Below are 18,633 nucleotides of genomic sequence, written 5' to 3' on the forward strand. Positions count from 1 at the left end.
TGGTGGCTGCAAGTGGCAATGACTAACTTTAATTAGCAGAACAGCTGGTGTGGCTGTGACCCACGGGCAGCGCAGGCTCCCACCGTGGGCAGGGCCCGGCCTGCACCGCCCGGCCCCGGGTGCGGGAGGGTCGGGACTCATCCAACACCGCACTTAAAAATTATCTGGAGGGCTAAGGAGCCCCATAGCCACCCGCTGAAAAATGTAACATGAATCTAGTAAAAAAAAAAAAAAAAAAACAAAAAGAAAAAAAAACAAAAAAACAAAACCAAAACAAAAAACCGTGAAACTGATTTTGTTTGCAGATAAACACGAGTATTTACAAATGAAGTGTAATAATTGTTAATAATTGTTACTTGTAATCAAAGTTTGTTCATATTAGGCTGTTAATTTCTTGACCCCCTTCCAAGATGTTTTTAATTATCTCTTTCACTCTTTACCATTTGATTCTTTTCGAGCCGATGGCTGGGGAATACACAGCTGGGGAGATAATAAAGCCTTCCTGTGGCAATTATCGGTGCTCAGGCCACCGTATCTCGTTATTTTGATAGACAGTGAACTTGGCGCGGTTGCCGGCCGGGTTCACGCAGATGTCACGGTCCGTGTTGTAGGTCACAAGCAGGTCAGCGCCCGGCAAGGGGAGAGCGGCGGGTCAGGGCGCGGCCGCCGCTCCGGGCCAGCGCCGGCCGGGCCCCGCGGGGCCGCGCCGCACCCCGGGGCGAGGAAGTACCCCCGGGGCGGGGGGGTGGGTGGGTGTCCCTCTTGGGTAGGGGGCGGTGGAGGCGGGCTGCCCCGCTCCCGCGAGGCGTCGCAAGAGAAGGGAGGGTCCCGTGTGATGCGTTGTCAGAAAAATAATAATTAAAAGTGACATCTCCCCCTCCCCTACACAAACACACACGCAACTTCCAGCGTTTCCAGAGCTTGTCTGGGAGCAAGAAAGCAAAACAGGGGAAAGACGTAAAAAAAAAAAAAAAAAAACGGAAAGAGAAAAGAAAAAGCGAGCACGACAGTTTACTGGTAGCAGCCGCGCCCAGCGGAGCGCTGCGCGGCTCCGTCCCTCCCTCCGTGTCCCCGCAGCCGCGGTCCGCGCTGGCCGCCCCTTCCACAGCGGCCGCAGCCCCGGGCGGCGCCTCCTGCGCCGGGACCCAGCGGCAGCGCCGGGACCCAGCGGCAGCGCCGGGACCCAGCGGCAGCGCCGGGACCCAGCGGCAGCGCCGGGACCCAGCGGCAGCGCCGGGACCCAGCGGCAGCGCCGGGACCCAGCGGCAGCGCCGGGACCCAGCGGCAGCGCCGGGACCCAGCGGCAGCGCCGGCGAGCGCAGCCTCCGCCCAGCCCCGCCGCCCGCCCCGCTCCTGCCGCCCTTCTCTGGCCGGAGCCGCCGCTCCTTCCCGCGGAGCAGTCCCCAGCGCCTGCCCGCCGGCCCCGGGAGGGAGCCCCTCCGCGCCGCGGCTGCAGGCGGGGTGCCCGGCCCGTGCCAAGCGCCTCTTCCCGATCGCGGCAGCCCCGACGGCCACGGGATGCCGGCGAGCCCCAGGCGAGGGCGGGCAGCGGATCCCGGAGAGAGGAGCCGGGCACGGAGTGTTGGGTGTCTCCTTTCCGCGCTCACCTCCCGTTCCCTCGGTGACCCGCGCTTGAACCTGCATCGGGAGGCTGAGACGGACTGCCGCCCGCGGCTCCTTCCTCCGCGGCCGGCAGAAATACAAGCCGGGCCTACCGAGGTGAGCCAGAGGACAGCGAAGGTCCCTCCGCCGATGCGGCGGCTCTGCCCGGCGGTCCACAGCGCTCCTCCGGCACGGGGGGGACCCCCCGCCCCCCAGCACCGGCCCGGCTTCCCCCGGCTCCGGCCGGTGGCTCGCCGTTCCCGGCCGGTGACAGCAGCGGGCGGGCGAAGGAGCTCCGCAGCTTGCCGGACGCATCGGCACCGGGCGGGGGGCGACCCCGGGGGTAGGTGCCCCCGGGTGCTGGAGCGAGACGTTTCTCGGAGCAGCCTGTTGGTCTCTAGCGAGCATCGGCGATAAATCCGAGGGGGCGGCCGGACTTCGGCTGTCGGCGGCGTCCCGCTGCCCGCTCGCCGAGCGCGGTGCAGCGGGGAGCGAGCCCGGAGCCGCTGCCGCCGCGCCCGGCAGCACCTTTCCTTCCCCGGCGGCTGTCTGTGGCGGGCAGGATGCGCCGCGCAAAGCAAACAGTTAAAGATTTCGGGGGGAGGAGTCAGGCCGCAATCCGCAATTAAAGATGAACTTTGGGTGAACTAATTTATCGGACCAAGGTAGGGTGGGCAGCAACCTGGGAAGGGTATAAAAGGCGGCCCGCGGAGAGCCCGGCCCGCGCACTCGGAGCTCCCGGGGGGCCGGGCAGGGCCGGACTCGCTCCCTAGCTATGGGCTTCTCCGCTCTGGTCGCCAGCGCCCTGTGCACCTTCCTGTTGCCCCTGCTACTTTTTCTTGCCGCCGTCAAGCTCTGGGACCTGTACTGCGTGAGCAGCCGCGACCCCAGCTGCCCGCTGCCGCTGCCTCCGGGCACCATGGGGCTCCCCTTCTTCGGGGAGACGCTGCAGATGGTGCTGCAGGTAAGGCGAGGCGATGCCGCGGGGAGCGGAGAAGCGCCCCGGCTCCTCCTCTGCCTGTAGGGGAGGGGGACGAGCAGTAGCTTCGCCGGGATCCCGTGCCCAGGTGGGAAAGAGGTGCTGTCCCTATCCCCTCCTTCTCTCCCTTTTAAAATTTAGTTATATCCCCCCGTTCCCTCTCCAGAGGCGGAAATTCCTGCAGATGAAGCGCAGGAAATACGGCTTCATCTACAAGACTCACCTCTTCGGGCGGCCCACGGTGCGGGTGATGGGCGCCGAGAACGTGCGGCACATCCTGCTGGGCGAGCACCGGCTCGTCTCCGTGCAGTGGCCCGCCTCGGTGCGCACCATCCTGGGCTCGGGCTGCCTCTCCAACCTCCACAACGGGCAGCACAAGAACCGCAAAAAGGTACGGCCCCGACGGCGGGCGGGGAGCAGGTGCGGCTGCCCCGGGCACGGCGGCTGAGCGTGTGTCCCCTTCCTCCTCCTCCTCGTCCCCCCCGGGCAGGTGATCATGCGGGCCTTCTCCCGGGACGCCCTGCAGCACTACGTGCCCATCATCCAGGAGGAGGTGAGCGCCTGCCTGGCGCGGTGGCTGGGCAATGCCGGGCCCTGCCTGCTGGTGTACCCCGAGGTGAAGCGCCTCATGTTTCGCATTGCGATGAGGATCCTGCTGGGCTTCCAGCCCTGCCAGGCCAGCCCCGATGGAGAGCAGCAGCTGGTGGAGGCCTTCGAGGAGATGATCCGCAACCTCTTCTCCCTCCCCATCGACGTGCCCTTCAGTGGGCTCTACCGGGTAAGGGTCCCGGTGAGCTGGGAGGAGAGGGGTGCCCCTGTAGCCAGGGCAGCGAGGAATGGATGGGAGGGATGGTAGCACAACCTAAGTCCCATGTTGCTGTCCCTGTTGCTTGGTCAGGGCTTGCGGGCACGCAATATCATCCACGCCAAGATCGAGGAGAATATCCGCGCCAAGATGGCCCGTAAGGAGCCTGAGGGCAGCTACAAGGATGCACTGCAGCTGCTGATGGAGCACACACAGGGCAATGGGGAGCAGCTCAACATGCAGGTGAGATTCCCCAGGGCCAGATCTGTCCCTTTACCCCCAGCTCCTCTGTCAGCAGCACACCTACCTTTTGGGGCCAAAAGGGGAGAAGGGGATTTATTTCATGCTCTCTCTCTCCGTGAAATAAACCAGTTTGTGTCGTGTACTGGGGTGAAAAAGCTCTGCAACAAGGATGTTGGATGGGGAGCCATGTCCACAGGGAGCATAAGCAACACCCCCATCTTGGCTCCTGAATGTCTGCTCCAGTCTGGGAGCGATGCACAGTGTTGTGGTAGTAGAGTGGGCCTGGTAGAGACACTATGTTCAAGGCCTGTTTTATCCCTCTTCTGCGTAAGGAGCTGAAGGAGTCTGCCACAGAGCTGCTGTTTGGGGGCCATGAAACCACTGCTAGTGCTGCCACGTCGCTGATTGCCTTCCTAGGGCTCCACCATGATGTCCTGCAGAAAGTGCGGAAGGAGCTGCAGGTGAAGGTGTGTGTCTTCCCAAGAATTTCACAGGAGGGGGTGGTGGGAAGGTACCTCCAGGAGAGGTGTTCCAGACGGGGCTCCCCTGGACCTAGGTGGTACTCTACTTTTAAGGGGTGGCAGGAAAATGCCACTCACTGAGGGGCAGGTGCTTTGCAGCGTCAGGAGCTCTGGCTGCCTGCTCCATAAATGTCATGTCTGCATCTTGCCTTCTAGGGGTTACTGTGCAGTCCCAACCAAGAAAAGCAGCTGGACATGGAGGTCTTGGAGCAGCTGAAGTACACAGGCTGTGTCATCAAAGAGACCCTCAGGCTGAGTCCGCCTGTTCCCGGAGGATTTCGAATTGCACTCAAGACGCTTGAGCTAAATGTGAGCTGGGTTTGGGCCTAACTCCTTAGTGCAGCTGCAAAGTACTAATGTGTTCATGTAGCCTCTCTGCCTCACAGTGACCTGCAGGAAGCCAGGTGGGGAGGTGGGGTGCACCAACTTGTCCTGTGCTGACATCTTCCCCTTATTTAACACAGCAAGGCACTTCATGTCTGATTTCTCTTCTTTTGGTAGGGTTACCAGATCCCTAAAGGTTGGAATGTTATTTACAGTATCTGTGATACCCATGATGTGGCAGATCTCTTTACCAACAAGGATGAATTTAACCCGGATCGCTTCATGTCTCCATCTCCAGAGGATTCCTCTAGGTTCAGTTTCATTCCTTTCGGTGGGGGCTTGAGGAGCTGTGTGGGCAAAGAGTTTGCAAAAGTCCTTCTAAAAATATTTACAGTGGAGTTGGCTCGGAGCTGTGACTGGCAGCTGCTGAATGGACCTCCTACAATGAAAACGGGCCCCATAGTGTACCCTGTGGACAATCTGCCTACCAAATTCATAGGTTTCAGCGGCCAAATCTGAGAGCTCAATACTTGCCTCTGACTGGATTTCTATATAGCATCTAATATGTACATAGGGACTTTTTATAGTAATGAAGGCCTTTAAATATTTAAACTTGTAAATGTACAATAGCTATTTATGTCTTCTAAATATTTCAAAAGGCTATTGATATTTTTTCCCCAAGCACTACAATTATGGGTCTCTGATTCATAATTAGATAATGTTATTTCTATAGAAATAAGTTTTCCCCTATTTAAAAATCTTACTGAAAGCTGGCCAGCTAAGCATTTGAAGACATTTCACGATGGTGTATGTATTAAGAAATATTCTTAATGGCATTTGAAACAGTGGTAACTAGCTACTCATTCAAATTACCTAAATTGGTTATTGTTTGAGAATGTTTTCAGTATTATTTGTGTCTAGATCATATGTTTAATGTGTGAATTTTAAGTTTCATAATAAAGTTTATTTTTGATGATCATCTGTGTGTATACTAGAGAGTAGCATAACCATTGAGTCTAAAGGGTTTGGATGTAAAGTCTGATCTGCTTTTATGAATGAGCTATTTGCTTTTTCTATGTTCATAATACCCCCTGCCTCCCATCTCCACTGTGGTTCTCATGTGTGAAGAGGAAATTAAGTTTTAGCCTGTAAGTGACAAGAGCAGTGCAAAAACATACACACTCACTGGAAACAGTATGGAGTGATAGCAAGTGCTACACATCTCCTTATCAAGCACATAATCTTGATCCATAGTAAATAAACTAAAGGGAAGCAGAAGAATAACGTGTGAGTCTTTCTCTGTAGTTGGAGAAAATAGGTTGAGGAAAAAAAAATTCCATAAATGTCCTCTCCTCCCATACTACTTCTGACCTGTGTAAACAGACAACGGGATCTTGTTCTGTGTTGAGTCTGCTGGCTATGAATCTTTACTTACAAAGGTGTCTCTTATCAGCTGGTAGAGCAAATAAAATCTGCTGATTTCTTCTTGAAATGCAACAGCTCTGTCTAGGTCAGAGATAGAGCATGCATTTGGTTTAATAAATTCTTTCCTGGAATTCAGCAAAGTGAAAACTAAAAGGCGGGCACTAATGTGAATTGATTAACAGGGAATCAACTGTTGAGATTCAATTCCCCAGGGGTGTGTAAGCAGGGCAGATAAAATGCCCTAGGCATGACCCCTGTTTTGGCTTAACCATAAGGTTTTTTGTGCTTCCTCTTCATTGCCCACCCCCCCACCCCACCCCCCTGCCATTACCACACCTATTAGTCTTCCCTCAAAAGTCAAACAACGTAGGCTGGCTCTATAAACACCTATAAAGTAAGCCGATGTAATACAGTGTCATGAACACTTATAGCACCATATAGACTAATTTAATGTTTTCTTTGCTTCTGGAAAACAGTCACTTTTTCATTATGTTCTTCCAAGTCAAGGATAGAGTTAAGTTGCTCAAAATCACTGCAGGTGTTTAATAGTATCTATGAGGTTCTGATTTTTTTTAAGGAATGTTTCTGTAATAAATTTGATGTTTCCAGCTAGCATTTTAAATACATAAGCCTCTAATGTAAGACCTTAGATATAACCTACATACGAGTGTAACTATCAAGACTTTCATGTTCAATTTTTTGTTGTCTTAAAATACAAAATATATTATTTTTAGATTGTTCCTGAGTCTTTTTGCCAATGTTTAAAATCTTAAATAATTTTTACTATGCAAACCTTTTGTACCATTACATTTTTCAGGGATTTGATGAACAATCTCAGTTTAAGACCCCTTTATATATATAATATAGTAGCAGAAAATTGCAAAACCCTGATCCTGATTCAGAGGTGATCTTAAGTCTGGAGAACAGTCTTGGTATCCCTCATTAATATTTTCTTCCTTAACATTACAACTCTTTGCACATCCAAATAGATGCTGATATTCTTTAAATGTTTTGTTTATTTTTAACTGAAGTATTTTATATGTGGGAACTTTTTGCATGGTCTTCATATTATTTTACTTTATATTTTATTTTTATAAAGAATGGAATTCTAAGTGCTGTTTGGAGAATATGAACACTTTCACAGTGTAAGTCTAAGGTCATACATCTATTTATCTGTTTCCTTTTTTGAGTCAAGTTTGCAAGGCTCTTATGTTTGCAGAAAAGAAATCATATACTTAATTTGATTTTGCCTGGACATCTCGGGGTACATCCTCAACTGTTGTAAATCATGACAACATAACCCATGTTAGGCACTGCCCATGCATGATTTACCTCTGTAGTTAAATGTCTGTCACTGATGTATAATTTAGGCACCTTGGAGCTCGCTTTAAATAAGCTATCCCAAGAAATGGTAGCAGCGTAGCTGCAGTAACATGGAACTCAGTGTGGGTTAATTGCTAAAATATTTGTTCAACTTCTTGAGCAGGTTTTATAACCCCTGCTAATCTCCTCTATGCAGCTGTATCTTGACATCTTAGATGCTGGCTGCAGACCAGCTTCAGGTGAGCTCTGGTGTGATTATGTAGCTCTGCCTGCTCAGCAGTGGCTGGTGTGGGCACATGCTGAGACTGTGGCTGCTTTTTGGGAGCTGACTGGCTCCTCCACCCCCAGCCCCTTCCCCTCTTGTTACGCTGGATCCAGGAACCAATCTTGCTGAAAAATTATCTACCAAAAAGCCTAATTGTTTTCTGAGTAGACCAGGTCCTTACTCCAGCTCCTTGTGTGAACACTGTTCTGGGGTGCTGGTGGGGAAGAGGCAGAGGAGGCAGGAAGAGGAAGGGGAAGCAGCCACTTCAGTCTGCTCCGCTGCTAACAGGTATTTCCTAGGGCCAGGCTCTAGCTTTCTTTTTGCAAGCATTACCATGTGTTACTGTAAGTGGCTGGTGTGCCAAGGCTCACAAGCTGAAACACGCTAAAGAGCCAGATTTAGTGAGGAGCACTTACTCCCTTCTTGAAATTGGGCCTTTTTGGGGTATTTCATATTCCTTCTCTTAGTTAACCTATCATTTAAAAGAAATATCTTTGACCAGGTCTCTCTCCAAAAAAAAAACCCACACACAGTTCAGTAGCTTCTATGCTTTGGTCCTGGAGTAAAACGTCATAATTTATATGTAGCATGTTGGCTCTTCTCTGAGAATAAGGTGAGTTACTGGAACCCACGCTTCTAAACCCATGTGAATATTAGTTCCTGCCAGCCAGCAGCATCTCTGGTGATTAGCATTTCTGAAGTATCTATGTGATGCTAAATGTATGGTTTTTAACAACACATGGTTATATCCATTCTTGAATAAAAATGGCAATAAAGAATGACATTGGTGTAAATTGACTTTGAGGAATGCTACTTGATAAATCAATTCCTGGTTGAAAGGCAATAGTATTTCCAGATAAGGTCAGAACAGGTAATAGTGAATTTTGGTAACGGTTAGATGAGTAAGAAAAAAATGTGCAAATGAATGCTGAAGACTCATTGGAAATAAAAAAATATTGATTAAAAATAACTTGACCAGATTTATTTATTTTGTCCTAGTGAAACAAGAACATGTTGCTTTCTTCAGTTGAGCTGGGAAAGAATTTTTTTCTTTTGGTTCATAAAAGTACCTATTGAAGGGACAGTATAATTTGAAGCCTTGTGTACTTAAGATTTTGCACTTACCTTTCTGACACTTTATTTTATTTTTTACCTTTACTACAGGAGTCTTTTTGTGGATGTTGCAAGATGAGAGGCTGACAAAAAGGTTGTCCTTCTTTCAACTCCATTTCAATCTGTTGTATGATTTCTTATTTTATTCTGGTCAGTGATTTAGAATAACCTTTGGATTTCTTATTTTATTCTGGTCAGTGATTTAGAATAACCTTTGGAGAGGTACCAAGAAAAATACTTAATAGTAAGTAAAATATTACATCCTTGACTTTCAGGTAGTACTTTCTTAAGTGCTATAGGAAGTTTTTAAAACTGTTTTTACTAATCTGAGTCTAGTCATCTTTGAGAACAGAATACTGCTGTGTTTTGTTAATTCTACATGTTGGCAGAGGTGTTCAGAGTGGATGCTGTTAAAAGAATATGTCCCAGTCATTTAAAACTAATGTGCATATCTATTTTTTAAGCATTAGAATTTATTTTTATGAGGTATAAATTCTCAAAATTTGCTATCTGTCTCAAAGGGAGTTTTACTGCTTAGGCTACCTGAAAATCCAACTACTTTTGACTTAGTCCCAAATACAAATTAAGTAGCCCAAGTGCAAGCAAACCATTGCAGAATTTCTTTATCTTAAAATTATTATATGCCATCTTTCATAGAACATTCTAACAGGATCCTGTACAAGCCTATAGGATCCCATGCAAGGCTGAGTCTCTGCTGAACATTCACATAAACCAAACTTCAATCTATTGACACCTGGTAATGTTTTTAAAATTATTAAAGGCAGTCACAAATCTTGTTTGGGACATATAGCTCAATAAAGTAAGTTCCAGCCCCAAATTATTTACTTTATTTATGGCTTAAAGGTACTATGTTATATGTAGTTTTCCTCTCTATTACAACAAAAAAAGAGTGGGTAGGTTTGGATAGTGTTTGTTAATCCAGATAGTTTTGTTTGCCAGGTGGTTTGTATTGTAAATTCTCTGTCAAGATATTCATCCAGCATGCAATGCAAAGCATATACAGATTAGCAGCAAAGATTCATAAAGTTTATTAGTTGCAACCATTAGAGTGATAGATTAGGAGAAAGGAAACAGAACTGGCAGCAAGTTTAGAGAAGACTCATTACTAGACTGGATCGCTTCACTTGTTTAATAATGTCTTATGAAAAATGTTATATGAAAAGTTCAATGAATAATGCAGCCTTCATTAAATTATGTAAATGAATGTAACTTCGTGGGTGGGTTAGAAATAAAATATTTAACAAACCTGTTTCCATCCAAAGAGTAAGAACAGCAGAGACAGCTTTCAAAAAATCTCAGATTAAAATATTTAGAAGGTGACAGACAAGAGAACTTTGGTAATAGGACTTAATAGTGCTGCTTTAATAGATGTTTATAGCTCCCCTTTTAGTTGCAACATAGGCAGGACAACATATTAAGTATTCTCAGTTAATTAAAGTGTTATCTGTTCCTTTATAAACAGTCCCAACAACTCAACAATGCTGTTTCACTTGGGTATGCTGTTAGTGCCCTAGAGACACAAGAACTTGTGTGATTTGCAGGACTAAAAGGATCATTTTAGCAAAAGTGACTTATGACATACTTGTTTGCCAGGTCATTTTGTTCACAAACATACAATCATTCATACACTGATTGATTTCAATGCATTATTTTTTTCCTCCATTTATGACCATTTAGGAAAGCCTAAGTCTCCATGGGTTAAGTTTATACCACCATACAGGATAACTGCCACAACATGAGAAAATTAGAAACCAAGGGCTAAATCAGCTATTGACAGCATGCTTTCCTACCACACCCACAAATGCCAACCTTTCTTATGACTCTTCCAAAACAAATCCTTGGATTTGGGCCTCACAGCTTACCCAGAAGGTCAAAGATTGTTGGAGGCTGTTTTCAAGCAAAGGAGGAATAAATTCCAGAGCAGAGGGCCCCCTCACAGGACCTCTCTAGAGATAAAAGTAACCAAAAGGCAGTCCCATTAGCACTCTTTTGGGTAGGAGGCAGGTCAGTTATTTTCTGAGGTGTTTGTAAGTTAAAAAATCAGTGTCAGTACAGAGACCTGGGTCCTGAGCAGTGGTCTAGGTACAGCTGACACAGTTTAAGGAGGAGATGTGCACAGGCACACATCTACCAAGACTGTGTTAAGTCATCTTTGTTAATGCTGCTTTAAATGAAATAGCTTCCTCCAGGAATCACTATTTTGAAGGGAAGAGCACCAACTCAGTTTTGGTGGTTTTTCTACTTTAGATATATACGGTCAACATTAAATTCAAATACTTGTACGTCAGAAATATACTGCTTTTCTGTGTAAAACGTCAGCAGAACAGACATCTTTTCGGGATTATATCTGAATTTGCAATGGAATGATGGTAGGTCTTGGTTTTCTTGGCTTGCATACTTAACTGACAGAAAGAAGCAAGGGGCTGTAGTATGTTTTAACCTAATAGCCTTTATTTTATATCTAGGTCCCTCTGAATTAATCAACTTGTCTGCATCATATGGAAAAGGAAGGAGGGGACTGGATAGTGCCCTGCTAGTTATAGTAGTGCCAGCCTGCATGAATAGGGTTTATTTCCTCTTACTTACAAGTCTACATCATACATCTATTCATAAAACACTCTGCTTCTCTCTGAAGGTTCCCTTGGAAGCCTAGGGACTGCAGAGTAATCGGAAACAGCTCCCTGACCTGGCAATAGCTTCCTCTTTTGTGAATTGTCCTTAACTTTGGCAAGAATGGAAGGAGATAGGGTGGGAACAAAGGGCAACCACCAGTGAGGCAAACTGCCCCACCACTCCAGCACCAAACTGCACTGCAGTCCTGGCTGCATAACTCACAGGTGATTTTCACCCTACTGTCATACTTCTTGTCCTGACTTCTCTTGTGTCTTTGGTGTCATTACATTAAATATACATTATTAATGTTAATGATGCTGCCTACAGCACTGCAGCAAGCTAGTGCATGCATTATAAATCTGGCAGTTAAAGTTCATTAATCTTATCAATAGATTGCTGGAAGTAACGGCATGTCATGACCTTTTCGCTCATTGTATGAAATGAAATGGCTCAGATTTGTGACATTTCTGAGGAAAACTTTCCTCTAACTGGGACTAAGAACACTCTGGTCACTGATATGCACTAATTGTCAGTCAGCATTTCTAGAAAAAATTGCAAATTTCAATCACGGGGATGTACACAGAAAAGTACATTTTGCAGAGAAAAGTTACATGCCTGCAAAGTGGAACCATCCACTTTTTATGAAATTATCTTACCGTTCCCCTGTTTTGCTTATTGTTAGTACTTTTTTTAATCAACGGTTTACAGATGTACTTAAAGTATTTAGAAGGAGAAAGGAAAGACAGGTCAAGCATACTGATGAGGAAAACCAAGAATCCTTAAGCAGTCAAAGGTACTACTTGTTTATTTTGGTGGCTCCTTGGTGATTGTTCTTTTCACCTTTTATTAACCTGCAAATGGATTAGTCCTCGTAAACTAAAGAGAAGAGACCAGTGCACAACCCACTGCCCCAGAGATAAGGTCACAAAGAGGGGACGTGTCCTGAGTACAACCTCAGAGAAGAAATAGAAGTTTGAAGGCATTTACACTAGGCTGCCATTGCGCTTTACTAGCCCTACTGTGATTTACCGTATCAGTTCAACTGCTGACACCTTTATGTCCCTCCCTCCTATCCCAGCAGGCCACAGAGACACAGTCCATGATAGATGCTGGTGAACTTTTCCTCTGATCACCTTCTGAAGAACTTTCCCATAATCTATTGTTTTCTATCACAGTGGAAAACAAAACAAGGGTTTTTTTGACTTTCAGTTACCAGCTATTTTGCCCTAACTTTAAAGCAATGTACTGAATTTATTACATCAGTGTGAAAGAAGTTTTAAACTCTTGTCTCTTTATCCTACTCCCTGAACTTAACATGGTCCAGAGTAAATCAACGTAATTGCTGTTAGACCTACATTGTTGCGGGAATGTTTTATAATCCATGTTGTCAGTTATTTAGAACAGTTAATTGAAATTGCAAACATAAAAAGAGGAAAGCTACAGTTAAGAAATTAACTTTTTTTTTGGTGCCTGTGGCTACTGTATGAACTATATAAAGAGCTAACATTAACTTTAATGTAAGACCAAAAGTGTCTGGAATAGCTAAAAGAAAAAATACAGTTGTGGATTCAAGGCAAGTATTTCCTTTAATTGACCACATAAAAATATAAGAACTCATTCTGGATTGAGAGAAGGAGCTGACCTAGCATTCTTCTCTGTAACTCCAAAATACTTAACAAAATGTTGCATTTGCTTCTAAATAAATAAATGCCATTGGATGCACCTGGTTTTGTCTCATCAAAATTCAGCACCGGTATATCAGCATGAAGGGAAAAAGAAAGTCACAGCAATGTTAAGAAGAGGAATATTGAAGAGAGTGCACTTGGAAGAGAAAAGGGGGAAACTGTTGCAAACCCTCTCCTGCAAAGGCTTTTCCTCTGAGTACGCCCTCAGCTAGCTTCCCGGCAGCCTGCGGAAAGGGTGAGCAAGATGCATGTACAAGCCAGCTTGTCCTGTACACAGAAACATCAGTTCGTGTGTAATAGAGAGTTAAGGAGTGACTGGTTTGGGAAGGAGATATCTGGGAAAGGCTGAGTCAGCACCTGCCAGTAATGTTCTGATTGCGGTGCTGATCAACTTTGTCCTTTCAGCACAGAATTACATTTGAGGAGGTCTATGATCAAAATGTTCCCAAATATGCTTTCACTGTCTTCCCCAAGGCTCTCTGCCCAATCTGGGTTGTGACAATACAGCAGTGCATTTATCTTCTAGTTCTTGTATATTAATGGCAGTGAACAGTTTCTGTTAAAACAAGATTTTCATTGCAGTGGCCCATGAGGCCGCACTTTTAGTGTCAGGCTATCTTTCATGCCAAGAGCTCCTACTCTATAGTTTGACTCTGAATGTGCGACAGTGGTGAGTTTAGGCAAAGCGCAAGGAAGGAAAGGATTGGTGTGAAAGATCTGGGCAGGATGCAACATTGCATCTCACTGTTTACAAAACCATGCAGACCTCACAGTTGGCCTTACTAAACCAGAGACCTTTTCTGAACATGTCAGACTACCACCATGTGTCCTAGCCCTGCCCTCCGAGTGGCAAGAGGTGCCATTGCTGCAGTGTCCTCACTGACAGCTACTTCCCAGTGAAGTCTCTGGGCTAAAAGTGAGCCTTAAGATGAGTCTCCCTTGCAGGACTCTCCCCTAATGCAGCTCAGCCAGCTAAGCAAGTAGCTGTGCAGTACTGGAGGGATTTCCCTGCTTGTGTCCTGCCACTCAGAGTTTCATAAGGCCAGCAGCCTTCAAGAAAGGTGCAACCTTGCACTTGACAGAGAGGTTTGTTTCTTATCCCCAGGAAGAGGAGAGCAGGGTTGTAAACAAAATTTTTAAAGGAGAAAATAGTAGGTTCAATCTCCAGGGTGGCTGCCTTGGCAAAGATGCTTCGGAGGTCACTGTTGAGTTACAGCTGTTAGATACACCAGTAATGATGGTCCTAAAACTTTTTACTTTACAGCTATCATACTTGAGCTGGCTTACAGTGATGTGGACTCAAAGTAGTTTTCTTTTAATTATTTTGGTAATTACTTTCTTATAATTAACTTTGCTGTAGAGAATGATTTGGCTTAATGTCTTCTAACAAATGAAGTCTTTGTCTTGCTATTATTCTTCATATGCTGAACTTCCTACTTCTGGTCTCTGCTATATCACTGTGGCTGGCTGTGGGTTTGGAACAGTTGTTTTCAGGAGAAGTGGCAAAAATACAATAGTGATATTACAAACCAGTCTTGTATTCCTGAATTCCTTAAAACTGACTGCTTGCTTTATCTGACAGAGTGAAGTCTGCAGTCAGGCTAGACATAGAAATATTTACCCATGCTATACAAATGTATTTAGTTATGCATCTAGCTATATAAATTCACCTAGAAGTATATAAAATGTTTTTCATCTTCGCATTACCTACACTAGGCGAAGAAACACAGATATACTGTGGAATTGAAGTCTGACCTGTCACCTCCCTCTAAAGCACAGTATGTGTCCCACCTGGCTGCTGCTCCTTGTTTGCTTGTTTTTCCTAAAGGCTGGAGGAAGACCAAGGACTTCAGAAGAAGCACAAGGATTTCAGAAGAAGCTTCTGGATCAGATGCACTGTCCTTGCAGCCAAAGCAAAAAAGGGGCAGGAGCGGGATCAGGCCACTGGCTTGGGACAAGGTCAGTGTGGCTCTCTTCCTGTCTGCTCAACTTTTTATGACTGAGAGGACATAGGTATGCTAAACAAACAGTAAGTGAGGAGAGCAGAAACCTAGCCCTTTGCCTGCTGGTTTTACTGACCACTTGCACGCTTTGCAGCTCCTGTAGGCTGAGCTGGTGCTGGTGCCAGGGCCACCTCCAAGTCAGCTTCCTCCTTTCTCGTCCTCCTTTGAACTTCTGCATGTCCCTGATCCCTAATAGCTGCCCCTGTACGGTGGCTTCCCTTCCCTCCTGCAGATCCCTGGACAGAGGGTAAATGTGGTTTCATGTCTCCTCATGCTCCCTGTACCACACTTTCCTACTGTCAGGCTTTCCTTTTCCCCTCATCTCCCATAGCAGTAGTCAGGGTGGCCTCATCTCTCCATCTCCGTCCGTAGGCTCCCATCTGAATTCCCTTCCCTAGTCTCCCACCTATAGTGAAGACAGTCTCTCCAGTCTATTTGTCTGGGAAATAGCTCATTTAACTGGGACAGGGAGGATGGGCAGAGCTGAGAAAGAGCCATTGTTATGCTGAAAACAGTTAATGGGTGCCACCAGACACTTGTGTGATCTACAGACCATAGCAGAAAACCCTTAAACTGCTGATGCTTCCCAAGGCAAAAGGATTTCCACATCTGTCCCTTCCCGTTTTTCTGACTTTCCTTCAGTTGAAGAAGTGTCTGGCACTGGTCTATACCATTCCTTGGCATTTTCTAATGGAATTAATGGGGTAGTCAGAACATGCCAAACTACACAGGGAGAAACAGCTTTGAGTGGAGAAAAGGTCTTAAGATGTGTCATTAAAGACCTGAGGTTTTGGCTTTGGAAAGGGGTTTGGAGGGCTGGGCAGGAACTGTCCTGTGCGGGAAGGACTGACAGCTGAAGCGGCAGACAGGACTCCATGTCTTCTTGGAGTTAGCTGTGCACTGGGTGGCTGTGTGGAGAAGGGTGGGATTTGGTGATCTGGGCTCTTATTTTCTCTTTCGTGTTTAAATATGCCATGAGTGAAAAAAAAAAAAAATCACACTTTTCCAGGAGAAAATGTATTTTTCATAGGCAGATGCTGGGCCTTCAGCAAATGTTTCAGTCAGCTGCATGCTCTGAGTGTCCCTATTTGATTAAGGAAGCCTTTGTGTTTCCATAGAAATTTGCTTTAACTCTCAATTGGACTGGAGCTTTTATGGTTACTTGGCAAAAAAATCCACTGTAAAATAACTTAAATGCCTAAATAACTCAGGCTTTTACACCAAAAATCATTCACTGTCATATTTCTTCCAATTTTCAGGGGGCTGCCTGTTGGAAGCAATGTGAATTGTTGCTCACTTTTTCAGTTCTTCTGTCTGAAGACTTGGAAATTACTTAAATTTTCACCCTTTCTCATTATTTTTTTTTCTCTCTCATCCTCACCCGCTCTCTGGATCACAAGTGCTGATTTTAATATTTAGTGCTCCACCAGCAGTAAGTCTCTCAGTGCTTTCCTTATGACCAAAAAAGTGGAAGATGAGTAAAATTTTTCTGGTCAGAAATTGGGTGTTACTGATTCATTGAAACAAATCCAAGTGGCTGGTGGGATGTCTGTAAATATGTTGTAATGAATCACTAGTGACCTCTAAGGGGAAGATAATGTGTCAGATGATTGCCTACAGGTACACCTTCTAGACTGCTATGGAAGATGGCTGATCCCATATTCCCTGAGAGGCATAGGGAAGGTACTTGAAATAAATCTTCTAAGAAACAGGGTGGCTGGCATATGGTGTCATTCACCTACGAGTCACATTCAGCCCAACTCAGCAGCAGCTGAAGTTGTTAATATATCATTGTCCTTTAATGGTCTATGAAAATGAACTTTTGATCCCAGTCCTGTTTTAAGAAAACAGATGACCCCATCAAGCAACACCATCCCATTTGGGAGCTCAGCAGAGGCTAAAGCTAGCAGTAAGAAATCTGCCATTCACAGACATTGCTAGTTAGCTGTGAACTTTTGTCCAGGGGGTGGTGGTGGTGAAAGGACACAGGAGGAAGTAGTAGGACTGACACTCAGGCCTTACCGATTTCTGGTAGATTTTTTTTAACTCTAGTTCCTTCTGTCACAATGAATTTTGGAAATTAAGAATATTATCCATGAATAAACTCAGGAGGCAGAAAAGGTTAGTAACCCTGCTTGTCTCCCCTAGAGGTTGCCTGTGTGGTGGGCAGGAGAGAGTTCACATACGGTTCAACTGCCCTCTTACTCTGCTGAGAGGACTGTAGTGGCAGCCCAGCACTCTGCTGCTTTTGGTTTGAGTGATGCTGAAGAATGATGGTTAGCACACGTGCAAGCTTTTGCCCTGTTGATCTGAACCCAGTGACAAAGTGGGTAAGTGTTTCTACCAGGACTAGCATGCAGATTGAACTCTTCCCCATTTCAGTGCTAGAAACCAAAAATGTGTTGCAACATGCTGTACTTAAGGGATACAGTGGGCCACTTCAAATTTGATCTTAAAAATGCTTTTTTCATGAACAAGAAAATCTACTGACTATAAACCTTTTTTGCAGATTACAATCTTCTCTGCTAAGCCCAAATCATTAGTTTAAAGTTAAGGACTACCTTATACCATAAAGCTGGATAACCTTTTTTTGTTGGGGGGAGGGAAGGGAGCTGCACGGCCTTTCACCTTCCAGCTTTACAAGCAAAGCCAAACTTCTGGGCAATCACTGTGCAAAATGCTTTTTCCCTCCCCCTCTTCCAGTGATGGCTGCAAACAAAGGTCTTTAGGGCTGGCTACTCCAGACTTCAGGACTTTTAAGGGTCTTTACTTGACTGGAGATCAAAGGTTTCTCCTTAAAGTGTTTATCACTCAGACAAATACTCTGCAGTTAGCATTTCAAACTGGGTTTACAAGTCAAATAATTTAGCAATTTCTTCTAACCATGTGGCCTTATGCAGAGGCTGCTGGATGCCAATTATAGCACCACTTTGACACAGAGTGCAGCACTATCTATTCACAAATGTGTGCACGCTTTTCATCATTCTTTACAACAGAGAAACAAGGTTTCTGCATATTCTAAGTGGGTCCCAGACGGCTCAACTGGAGCTTGAGTTTCCTTTCTGTGATTGCTGATGCTTTGTCACCTTCAGTATGTCTCTCCATCTCTCTCTGCCCCTGCAGAAAGTGTTTTTATTCTTTGGAAGCATAAGATCTATGAAAACAGGTAACTGGATGGTGTGCATTATTATCATTGGTGTGCAATGCAGTAATGTGACTAAAACGATGTCTTAAACATTGATCAGATGTCCCTGACCATTAACCCTTCTCTGTTCAAAGTCGTTACCAGAATGTCCTGGCACTAGGAAGAAGAGATTGCTGGTTGTGCAGGTGCATACAGGCCAAGCCAGTGACCAAAACGCTCTTGTAGGCAAACCTGTACCAACAACTCATTCATGTTAGCTGCTTGAGTCCAGAGCCCTGTTGATTTTCTGCGTTAGATTTTCATCTGTTATGTTCTACATACATTCTCTTGCTGTGTTCATCACTTTGAGCATCTTCCAGAAGTGCATTGAGCAAAGACACTAGCACTCATCTTGGATTCAAGTAGTTTTTCAACTCATCAGGCAGAGAAATGGAGTCATTGACTAGTTTTGGGGAAGGTGAAACTTTTGTTTCTGTTAGTTTTTTGCATACACCTTCATAAAAAACAAAAAAACAAAAACAAAAACAAACCCAAACCAAAACAGAACTCTCTTTACACATATTTAA

The 18,633-nt window shown here is 45.5% G+C and overlaps 1 protein-coding gene across 1 annotated transcript; it reads left to right on the top strand.

Annotated features, from left to right (window-relative positions):
• The first annotated feature begins 2,377 nt into the window (after window positions 1-2,377).
• LOC104367686 (cytochrome P450 26A1) lies at window positions 2,378-5,455 on the top strand. Its single transcript, XM_033001127.2, has 7 exons — window positions 2,378-2,566; window positions 2,748-2,972; window positions 3,072-3,359; window positions 3,480-3,629; window positions 3,962-4,096; window positions 4,307-4,459; window positions 4,652-5,455. Exons 1-7 carry the CDS (start codon window positions 2,378-2,380, stop codon window positions 4,991-4,993), a joined length of 1,482 nt encoding a protein of 493 aa, XP_032857018.1. The 3' UTR covers window positions 4,994-5,455.
• The last annotated feature ends 13,178 nt before the right edge of the window (window positions 5,456-18,633 follow it).

Source organism: Tyto alba, unplaced genomic scaffold (genome assembly GCF_018691265.1).
Source record: "Tyto alba isolate M040663 unplaced genomic scaffold, T.alba_DEE_v4.0 Super-Scaffold_1, whole genome shotgun sequence".
Lineage (NCBI taxonomy): Eukaryota > Metazoa > Chordata > Aves > Strigiformes > Tytonidae > Tyto > Tyto alba.

Coding starts and splice junctions, on each gene's coding strand:
- LOC104367686 (XM_033001127.2), top strand. CDS start 2,378: ATGGGCTTCTCCGCTCTGGTCGCCAGCGCCCTGTGCACCTTCCTGTTG. Junction 2,973..3,071: donor AGCACAAGAACCGCAAAAAG/GTACGGCCCCGA, acceptor CCCCCCGGGCAG/GTGATCATGCGGGCCTTCTC. Junction 4,097..4,306: donor GGAAGGAGCTGCAGGTGAAG/GTGTGTGTCTTC, acceptor CTTGCCTTCTAG/GGGTTACTGTGCAGTCCCAA.